The following is an 11,994-nucleotide window of genomic DNA, read 5'->3' as shown; positions in this document are numbered from 1 at the left end:
GGATGGCTGGTCTAAGGATGGATTGATGGATGGATGGATAGAGGATAGATAGATGGACGGACGGAGAGCAGTGGTGGAAAAAGTATTCCCATTTTTTTACTAAAGTAAAAGTATCAATACTGCAATATAGAAACACTCTGTTACAAGTGAAAGTCCGTATTGGCATTAAAATGTACTTAAAGAACCAAAAGTAAAGTAGAAAATGTCTGAAATAGCTGATCTACAACCTCACAACGCGATGCATCGCGACACGTTGTGAGCATGTAGATCGGCAAAATCTCGCTTTTTCGAACGCACACATTTCGACAACGGAGCGTCAGCAGCTATCGCTACTCACCCCACGGAGGTTAGGGTTAGGCCCTGAGCCTACCGTATCTCAGGTGGAAAGATGTGCATAATTACGTTGCTTAATAGGATGTAAGATTCAAAAAATAAATAGGGGATCAGGGGTGCCGTGGATGAAAATGTTATTTACAGGGGTGGGTAAAAAAAGGTTGAAAACCTCTGCTCTAAGCTAAGAACAATACTACTGCATGTAGTCTGGGGACCTCCAGGACCCTTGAGGGGGTTCTAGGGGGTCTCCGGCTACATTTGTTAATATAGCATCAAAGTCAGTTTAATCATTTTTAATCCTATCCACCTGTTTCCGCAAGACTCACGTCGCGTCGCAGATGCAACCGTTGTGAGCTTGTAGATCACACTTGGCTGCGACGCCGGGAATGCCGCTCCCCTTCTGCGCAATGCACGAGATGGGATGTTGGAAAGTTGTGGATATAGTTGAAAATAGACGCTGTGACGCGCTGTGAGCTTATAGATCGGCTATTCTTCAAAACATATTGAAAGAATTTGAAATGTACTGTATACTTTCATTGAGGGTCCCAGGCACAATACATTTCAGAAGGTGATCCGTGGCCAAATATGGGGGTCCTTCGCATGAAACTCACTGACCTTGGATATGGGCTGTCCTTAGATTAGACATGGAACGTTGTGAAATTCACACATGCATAATGCACACACACACACACACACACACACACACACACACACACACACACACACACACACACACACACACACACACACACACACACATACAAACACACACGCTTTCTTTGCTATTGAAGTTACAGTAGTTCATTTATTATTGATCTCCATGTGAAAGAATAACTGTTCAATATTTATGGAAGGGGGGGGGGGGGGCATAAGAGAAGTGCATGCATCTTTGTGGGCAGATTTAAACGAGTAGCGACAGCGTGAGAGCGCGAGCAGAAGTACAGTGTGTTACTTTAAGTGTGCATGTGTGTTGTCGTGTACAGTGGTTTCCACTTCGGATTGGCCAATTCACCCTCGCTCTCTTTTTGGGGTCTTGAGTGATGTTAACGTCACAAAGCATTGTGAAGCAAAGTGTGAGGGATAGGCAATGGGGCAAGAGTGCTTGCATACGACTGTTGTTTGACTGCTAGGGTAACGTCCAATGCTATTCATAGACAGGGTTGTCAACCATCCCTTGAAATACGGAATCGTCCCTTATTTGTCCCTTATTGCAGTGGTTCTCAACCTGTGGGTCGGGACCCCCAGGGGGGTCCCCAAATTATTTTGGGGGGTCCCCAGATTATTAACTTAAATGTGCAACATTGTTTTCTCTCTCAACAGTAAACAAACCAACATAGAGTTTATGTGTATACTGTAGAGTGTATCTGCATGTTTCTAAGGTGACAATTTATGGACTTTTTAATACCTCTAAATTGACAAATGAAACATTGGCTAAATTGTCAAATGTGAGCATGTAGATCTGCTGTTTTCTCAATAGAACCGTATTATACAAAATGTAATGCCTCAACTCTTAGTGCTCATCAGGGTGGGAGGTCCCCAGTTAAAATCTGGTTATTTGGGGGGTCGCGGCCTGAAAAGGTTGAGAACCACTGCCTTATTGAACTTAAGTTCCTTATCTTTGGGGAATCAATCAAAGACGCACATCTTACAAGCTCAAACAGCTCATATACCGGTACATACTTTAATATACCTGTAGGTTGTTCATACAAAGTAGTTATGTAATATATAAAGTGAGATTTGATCTGTCTCGGGTGTCCCTTATTTGAATTTCAGGTAGTTGGCATCTCCATAGGAGAGGGCGAGGAGAACAATTAGTGGCGTGTCGATTATTCCACGTTGTGAGGTGCACGACCTTTATGAGCCTATAAATCGGTGCTGAACTTGAGGAACCTGGAAAACAATCCATTCCTATGAGCGGGTGTTGTACTGTAAGTGAAATAACTGGTAAAATGCCTGAAGGGATTGGTACAGAAACAATCAAATACCAATGATGCTTCCTCCTAACACAAAGCGAGGGCTGACCGAGCCTAATGTAAAGCAGTAATGAATGTGAGAGCAGAGCGATGGAAGATGATAGATAATGAAGAGCTTCCCTCTATAACAATTATAAAAAGCTCTTCTGTGCGGTCGGGGCCATAGCCCTCCTGCAATCACTTTTTCATCTCCATAATCATAACATCATAATACCGCTGGGAGTTCACATTAGCATGTATAGGCGATGGAAACTTCATTTTGCCTCATGAAAGGGTAACAGTCGATCTCCTATGATATTTTGCGAGTTACTAAAACACTGGGACATTCTCAAAGAGAGGGATGTTAAGGAAAATGTTCAGTCAGTAATGTTGTCATTAGGTGCATAGAATCAATCTAACCAATCCTGAGCAATTGAGATAGATGGTGCAAATGGGCTGCTATTGAAACTAATTTCCCACAAATTCCTTCAGTACAACAATAGCACTTGTATTGTCACTGTGCAGCTCTTTGGGCTCTGTTTAACAGTAACCTGCTAAACAGTGCCCCCTAAGGGTGGCTTTCTTATACACCCACTCCAGTATTTATTCCCAAATTCACTTCCTGTTTTGAGCATGCAACAGCTATGTGCAGCTCTCTCTTCTAGTTGAAAAGTCTGGTCGAATATGTCTGTAAGTACTGTTCTTGTGTTTTAGTATCTCAGTAATGATGAAACACGATTGCCAACTCCCCTTTTGAGAGCTCAACTGTGTATTATCTTTGGTAAAAACGTCATGTTTGTTGATATTCAGCTCCAGTCATGTGGCTAGCCTGTTAGCCTGTTTACTTTTAGGCTGCAAACCTACGATGTGCTATATGTTAGCCATTAGGCTATTCTGCTCTGAGCTACAGTACAGTAATAGTAAAGTCATAAGGGAGCAATGCTGTATTGTCCCTTCCAGTCATATTATTTTCGGATTCTTCAGTTCATGCCACATAGAATAGTGATAGTAATGTGCCCCTTAAAAACTAATTTACAGTATTCTGTGCAGAAACAACATTTCTTATGCACCTTAACTCCATGTTTAAATCTGTTAGCTAGGCAATTCATATGGTTTATATAGCCTACATGCTAGTTTCATTTCATTGCAGCTGTGTGAATGTTTAGCTGCAGTTCATGTTTGCAAGTTAATTCATGTATTTAAAAGCATTGTTAAAAAAGTATTTACAGTGGAACACATTTCAGTAAACTGTATGGTGTGTGTATTTCATGTCATTTCAGTTCTACAATTAAAAAAGATTTTAAAGAACGAAAGGAAAAGAGAATCAAAACCCAAAACAAAGACCTTGCCTTCAAATGGAAATCAGTCTCCTCCTGGTCCTTTTTTGGCTATCTGATGTTAACTGTCTGCCTAGCTCTGCAAGGATTGCTACACGCATAGCGAGGGCAGAACAGTCACTGATCAGTTCGCTACAGTATCTGCAGATTCCACAAACGACCACAGTTAATTTCCAATATGCTCTATTGGACTAAACATACTGTACATGTACTGTACAATACGCATTCCGCTCAAACCCTTTGTTATCTTTTAGGGTGTTTTCGGCCTTTATTGATGGTACTGCGGACAGAGACCGGAAAAAAGGGGAGAGAGTAAGGGAGTGACTTTCAGCAAATCCGCCGGCATGCGTGCACAGGAATCAAATTCTGGGACATGCGTGTGTGTGTGTGTGTGTGTGTGTGTGTGTGTGTGTGTGTGTGTGTGTGTGTGCGTGTGCGTGTGTGGCAACTGCAATGCATTTTGTGAGCTTGTACATCTGTTAAGAATACTATGCCTAAACCTAACCTCAGTAACCCTAACTAATTTCGGACTAATGAGATGTAGGACTAATGAACCTTCGGACTTATGGGCAGTCCCCTATTTTCGGGCCAGGGCCACTGGCACACAACTCTCAGCAAACTCCCTCGGGGAGCACGCCGGCAATTTTAAACCGTCTGGGGGAAAACATGTCATGGAGGGAAATTGGGAGTAGAGAGAGAGAGAGAGAGAGAGACGGATGTCCCTTATTCATTTTCATTCAACTTTGTTGGGGGATAATTTCAGCAAATCACGGGGCAACTACTACCATTTCTTTCTCTTTTTTTTTGGAGCTGCCTAGGTTAGGATGATATTTTGCGAGTTTGCTAAGACTCAGGAACAGAGAGAGGGAAGGGAAATGTTCCAAAAAATGGGCCATTGAGATAGATGGCACAATCGAACCCCATACTGAAACTAATTTCACACATATGGCTCCAAATTCCTTCAGAACAATGGCACCTGTGTATTTTCAATGAACAGCTCGCTGGTGTGTGCAGACTCCAGTGACCTCGATTCTTTTCCAAAAGAATGAGTTTATTTTTTGCATTTGCATAAAAAGAACTCCTGTCATGGAGGGGGAACCTGGAGGAGAAAGAGAGAGATGTCAATTATTCATTTTTATTCAACTTTTTGTAATTTGCATTAAAACAACTCTAGAGCCATTGAGACAGATAGCACCCCTATTGAAACTAATTTGATCGCACTACTGTAGATGTGCACACTCCTCAAATGAACTCTTCATTCATTTCCAATCTGCTTAAACCAGACAAAGAAAATTGGCTTTGTCCCTAAAATGACGTGGCGTGCGTTCAGTAATATATGCACGGAGAATCTGCTGCAATTTCAGAGCACTCTTGTTTTGACGTCATGGAGTAGTGCTCTGGTATCAGTTGATTTATGAAGACTAGACTTAAAGTTTTATGTAAAAATTCATTCACATAGACTTTAATTAATCCCTTTTATAAACATGAACCTGTTTCGTGCATGTTGAATACTGTCTAGACCAGTGGTTATCAACCTTTTTACACCAATTACCACCTCAGAAAATATCTGTCTCTTCAATAGGGATGGGTATCGTTCACCTTTGAATCGATACGTTGCAACAGCGCTGCTGCCGAAACTCCATCAGTGTAGTGTCTAATCAGCTGTACAACTGATTATATTTTTCTAATGTGATTATTTTTTGAGAGACCCCTCTGTGTACCACCAGAGGGGGTACAGCCCTCTCCTGAGGCAAAAAAATGTACCATATTCTAATGAGCATTAGTAGAGAGGACCATTAACAGCAAGGCTCTTCAACAGGGGGTCCGGGACCCCTAGAGGGTCCTCAGAGTAACTACAGGGGGTCCTCCAAATCTTTGTGTGATAGAAAGCTTTTTTCTTCTTTTTTTTATATTAACCACTTGAACCCTAGCGTCCATATTCTGAGAATTTTAGCCAAAAATTTCAGATCTTCAAGCTCACAATGCCTCGCACTGCAAAGCGTTGTGAGTTTGTAGATCGGCTATTTTTGGCAAAGAGGTTTGGTGTAGAGGGGAAAAAGAACAGACTAAGTACAGAGTGAAAGGTCAAGTTTATTAAGTATTGACGGTTCAAGTGTTTAAATATCTGAAAACACAAATTGACATGAATCCAAAATACACTGATGATTGTGCTTTCAATCGATGAAACTATATGGAATCGAATCTATTAAAAGGTTGTGGGGGTCCCTGCTTCATCTCTCTCAACTAAGGGGTCCTCCTTGGCCTGAAAACGTTGGAAGACCCCTGATTTACATTATACGAAGGTGGGTTGAAAATGACGTGTGTGTCCAATAGATCTGTGCTCCTGGACTACCCGGCTTATCACTCAGAGTGTGCACTGAGTGCTCCCAGAGCAGAATCATCACACTGTGCTATCTGGACCATCAGTGAACACCTGGGACACGCTCCAGCGCTCCCATGGTGGACGGTGGATACAGAGCAGAGTTCAACAGAGGACAACCAGGGCTTATTATGGACAGGAGAGGTGATAGGGTGGCAGGTGTGTTGGCTGATGGAGGCGTTGTGCTGATTTGAAAGCAGGTGATACAGGGTCCGGGTGAGTGAGCGGCAGGATATAAAAACGGACATGTGCCCGCGTGCACACACGCATGCACAAAAATGAGAACTGGTGCTAGTTGCCCCACCAGGCTTGTCAGGATGGTCCTGGTGAAAGTCCCAGATGAGACAGCGGGACATCCAGCTGTGCTCCTCCGTTCTGTATTGAATTGGTCCCACTCAACCAGCTACTCGTTGTCGGGTGGAAACCTTGTATCTCCAAGTTTCAAATGTGTACGTTCTTTCGCAAAGTAAAGCCCTGCTTCATCACACAAGGCTGTTGCACAAAAGTAGTGAAAACAGCAGATCTACAAGCACACAACGCCTCGCACCGGCGTTGTGTGCTTGTAGATCGGCTGTTTTCACTAGTTTAAATCATTTTTAACACCTTCTAAGCCTGGTCGTACTCCCTCGGACTTCCTACTGGGTCCCATCAGCCACACGTCTATTCCCGGACTTTTGATATAAATGATAATAATTTAAAAAAAAAACATCGGAAATTCTTCTCTGTGTCTTTTTGGAGCTATCTGAAACGGTTAATATGCTCTCACAGTCATTTTCTGGTGCTGGGTGTGATACTCGTAATATCCAGCAGGCCACGCCGTTGACTCACATTCTGGATGGATGGCTGGCCAGGAGTGGCCATGAACTCTCCCCAGTGTTGAAACTCAACAAGAAAGACACACAAGATGGCTACTCTTTGTCTCTGTTCGTGGATCGCGGTTTCAATCACGTTCGGAGCGCCGCTTCTCTATCGCTCCTTTCCCTGCTTCGCCGCACGTAAACGAATGGAATTGATCTCCCCTCCGCCTCGCCAAAGTAAGATCGCCGACCTCTGCAGGATGAATATGTACGCTGTATCGAGCACTCCATTACGTGTTGTTATCATGTGGGCTTTGTTTTTTTAAAACATGTTTGTAAATAAATGGCTTATTTCTTCGGCGCTACCTCTGTTCAGAGGGTTCTGCCGCGGCTTGCAACGTGTTAAAATGATAAATGCAAATCGAACGGTTTTGGACATACAACGTTTTCACCCGACAACGACGTACTGTTACCCACTGCCTGTAGTCTACAACCTCACACAGTGGTGGAAAAAGTACTCACATGTTAAAGTAAAAGTATCAATACAGCACGGTGGCGCAGTCTGTAGCGTTGTTCTCTCTTCCGTGGCATCAGCGCCCACACCCGAGGTGGGGTTGGCGAAAGGGCATTTCTGTGTGGAGTTTGCATGTTCTCCCTGTGTCCCCTAGGGTAGGTACCCTCACAAAAAACATGCAGTAATCGTGGTCTCTATAATGCCTGTGCCTGATGGAGGGGAAAGGAATTGGTTGGAATAACATGTTCCTTCCACGCGCGACGGCCAACCGGGGAAGCTCACCCCTGTCAGGTGATATGAAGTGGCCTGATCACTCCTCATGCACTGAAGGAAGGATGAGATCAGTTCAGTTTACCGGTGCTTTTACTCGAGTAAATTTGGAATTCCGGACATATACTTGTAACAGAATATTTCTACATTGCGGTATTGACACTTTTATTTAAGTAAAACATTTTAGTACTTTTTCCACCACTGGTCTGTAGTCCCTGATGACCGTTGGTAAAAGTTGGCCAAGGTTAGGCCTGGGGCGGTATCGACATTTTGTTACCGCGATTACCGTCTTCCCATTTACCGACGGTACTGCGGTAATTACCGCACCCCCGTATCTATTAATTAAGGTTCGGCGATAAGCCAAAATATTGCAATCATCTTCCCTAAAGTCGCCTCTCCACAGTGGAGAGGCGACACAGCCTGACCGCCCGAGTTATACTTCTCCGTACAGCACAGCGGGTATGGCTTTGAAAGGAGCAGATCTACAAGCTCACAACACATTGCATCCGCGACGCGTTCTGAGCTTTTAGATCTGCACTGTCGGGTTAACATAGTAACGTAGGCTAGCTAGTAGGCTTTTCAGACACAAACAGCTGTGTGAACAAACCAGAAGAGGACGGGTAGTCAGATCGTGTACAGTGATTCTGTAAACTCACATCACGTCTCAACTCTCAAATCCCAGTGATTGAGTGCTGCTATATACAGGTTTTAGTTACAAGACTTGACAGAAAAGGTTATAAAATCTCCGACGCGCCGCCGAACGGGCACAACGTGCGACGCGATGGAAGTAAAATAGTTTCATTTTCGGTTTTAGTCCACGCGGCCCGCGCTCCGCCAGTAATCCGTATGAATAAAAAAAGATATGCCACAACACAAGGTATGTATTAACATCCTTGTGTCGTGTGGATTACAAAGAAAGTTTACGCTGCTCTGTACTCCTCTACGCAGGCAGCAGCAGTGACTGTCTGTGTCTCTGAGAGTGAGAGTGACGTATGTGGCTTCCAAACTGTGGTACACGGCCCAGAGCAGAGCGGCATGGAGCGCATGCGGTCCTCGCTTCTCCCCTGTTTTAAAACTCGCTTGTTTTCCAATAAAAAATAGACTTTTTTTTGTCTTTTTTTACCGCGGTAAGCACACTGACACCGCGGTAGACCTCGGTTTACCGCGGTACGGCGGTACGGCGGTTACCGTGTCCAACCCTAGCCAAGGTACCACTGGAGCTGTTCAAGCGAAGACGCCACAGATAGCCTCCATCTTTTTTCCGGGTCTTTCATCACCATGCCCACTCTCAGTGATGTGACCCAGGAAGCTGACAGAGCTGACATGGATCTCCCATTTCTCTGCTTTAATAAATGGCTTGCACTCCAGAACTCTCAGGAGAACCCGCCTGAAAAACTTGGATATGTTCTTGTGCCGTGAGAAAAGGGTAAATAGAAATACTTAGTTTTTATGTATGTCTTTTTATTATATTTCAGTGCTGGATAGATAGACGTTCAGAGGATTGTTGTCACAGTTATTTCACTTTCTCGGCGGTGATGTGGCGAGGTTATAAGTCAATCCCGAGTCACGCTGCGTTTCTGTATGCGAGACGCATTTTAGCAAAACACTTCTGTCACGAAATGGAAAGGGAAGAAAATGACAAACAAAGCAAATAAAAACAACAGGGCCGGGGATGATAAAAGGCAAGGAAAGCAGAGATGAGGTTTTATGGAGGCTGTTTATATGAATATGGAATATGAAACGCACGCACTTGTGTCACACCACCATATCGTCGCTGTCGGGTGGAAACCTTGTATGTCCAAAACCGTTACTTTTTTATTGTTTTAAAAACGAGTTAAAGTGGTGAAAATAGCCGATCTACAAGCACTGTGTGCTTGTAGATCGCCTATTTTCACTACTTTTGTGGGACACTTTTGTATGATGAAGCAGGGCATTTGTGAATAAACATACAAATTTGAAACTTGGAGATAGAGGTTTCTGCCCGACAGTGACGATATACAAATCTATCTAAAAAAATTGAATATTGTGTTAAAGTAAATTTTCTTGAAACTTTCATATATATTTTTTTAACTTTCATATATTCTAGATACAGTATTTTCTGGACTATAAGGCGCACCTGACTATAAGGCGCACATAATAGACGCTACCGTTGCGTTATGCATCCAACAGATGGAGCTGTACTAAAGGGAATGTCAATGTCAATGAATGATCCATATATAAGGCGCACTGGACTATAAGGCGCACTGTAGTTTTTTGAGAAAATTAAAGGCTTTTAAGTGCGCCTTATAGTCCGGAAAATACGGGTACATTGCACATTCAGTGAATTATTCCAAACCTTTTTTGTTAATTTCTTTAATTGTTATAGCATACAGCTCATGAATATCAAAAGTCCTTATTTCAAAATATTACAATATTACACGAGACCACTCAAAACAAGGATTTATAATAGGGAAATGTCAACCTTCTGAAGTCAGAGTTGCTTGAAGTCCAGTGGGAAGTTTACGCAAACAGTTATGATTTGCACAATATTCAATTTATTTTAGATGGATCTGTATTGTGTAACTCTCTCTCTGTCTCTGTCTTTCTCTGTCTCTCCCCCACCCCCTTCCTCTCGAGAGCGCGCAGTGACAGATGTTACATGTCACTCCCATGTAGAGGAGGTCAGCTCTCAGCCATCTTGCTCTCATCTCCATCGTCCCCGACCTCCCTCTCTCCTTTCATGAGCATCTGTTCTTCGCTGGGTGACACCTGGGTTCCAGTGGCGAGGAATCGGGTCAACTCTCCCACAGCTGCACTGGAGCTGTACCCTGTCCCCCTGCATGGATCTGTAGGATGCCGTATTGCAGTGGTTCTCAAACATTTTCATTTCAAGGACCCCCAAATTGACACTTTAGCGGGACCCCCAATTGAAAAGACATGCCAGGGGCCAACTATAAGAGAAGATTTTTACCGCTCTAGCAGTCCCAACCATTTTAATTTCAAGGACCCCCAGTTTGACATGCATTAGGGCTATGGATGCTCATTTAATGGCATTTGAGTTATGGTCTGAGTTACAGACCTATATAATTGTCCATTTGGTTCCTAACTAATCATTTAGCTGGGGACCCCCTGGAACTCTCTCAAGGACCACTTTGTGAACCACTGCTGTATTGGGCACTCCATACGTGTACTGCAGCGGTGCCCACACTTTTTGGACTTGACAACTACTTTTAATATTCATCATGTTCATCATGATCTACCAACCAAAAAATAATGATCCCATTGCTGAAATTACAAAAACAATTACCTGAGGTGGCTGTTAAAAATTGGAAAAATTCTAGGCCTGTGCAAATCGATTTACTATATTATCGCGAAAAGTTTTAGGTCATGAGGATGTCATGTTATGGCTAAAGCTAGCACAGTGCTGTAGGCGTGCAGCACAGCGATTAAAAAAAAATATATATATGACTGTTGTGTTCTGTGTTTTCTGGCATCTTGACCAGGAACATGTTGTTGTAATGTTGTACCATTGGCACTTTGGCTTAGCCTGACACTCAGCCTGAATTGACATTTCGTTTCACTTCATTATTATTCATTATTATCGCCAAAACAAAAAATTTAAAGGGGTGTGGCTAGCGATTCAGGGTCTGGAACTAGGCTAACTTTGGCTGAAATAAATGTCAGAAAGATTGGCTGACTTTATTTGGCTGCATTGATTTGAAGTATATGATTCAACTTTTAATGTTTTATATTGTTTAGAATTGTTTTAAAATGTTTCAATATAAAAAAGCTGTAATTTTTTGGGTAAAATCGCAATAATCGTGATTCGAATCGCAAATCGCAGGAAAACGCAATAATCGTCATATAATCGAATCGTCACCCTATGAATCTAAATCGAATCGAATCGGGAGGTAAGTGAATCGTCACAGGCCTAAAAAATGCCATGTTTCTTTTCTTCGGAATAGCGACGCTGACGTTACTTGGGTGTGCGCACTTGGAATGGGACATAGTATAGAAAAAGGCTTCATCCCATGTTATATGGACATTTTTTAGTGGCACCTGCACCTCTCATGTACTGTACTGTACTGTATATCTTTAGCAGCTGTAATTGGGTTCACTGGGTTCACTGTGGTTTTCACGCATTACTGCAGAGTTACATATCGGCAGCTCAATATTCAACTGTATACGTGCAAACTTTGTACGTGTGTGTGTGTGCGTGCGTGCGTGCGTGCGTGTGTGTGTGTGTGACAAGCTATACAGATTGTCCCTTGCATATCTCAGTGGGATTATAGGCCCTCGGCTGGCAAATATCGATACAGAGCAGAGGGGCGAAAGAGAGACATCTTTTCTCTATTTCATGCTTTGTTTTTTTCCTTCTTATCTCACTCAAGAGAGGATAAGAGGTGAAGGGAGGGTATGATATCTCCGCCGC

At 43.1% G+C, this 11,994-nt stretch overlaps 1 protein-coding gene across 1 annotated transcript in view; it reads left to right on the top strand.

The window, feature by feature from the left end:
- Positions 1-11,994, top strand: part of tenm2a (teneurin transmembrane protein 2a) — a gene marked incomplete at both ends in the record, with an annotated part of 398,840 nt that overhangs the window by 232,616 nt on the left and 154,230 nt on the right. Inside the window, 1 exon segment of the mRNA XM_080746746.1 lies at positions 10,239-10,420. Within this exon segment, the coding sequence (XP_080602872.1) occupies positions 10,239-10,420 (182 nt within the window).

This window comes from Nannobrachium achirus, assembly GCF_963921795.1.
Source record: "Nannobrachium achirus genome assembly, chromosome: 17".
In the NCBI taxonomy this organism is placed as follows: Eukaryota; Metazoa; Chordata; class Actinopteri; order Myctophiformes; family Myctophidae; genus Nannobrachium; species Nannobrachium achirus.
The sequence above is the reverse complement of the archived record's forward strand: the minus strand, read 5'-3'. Positions and strand labels throughout refer to the sequence as shown.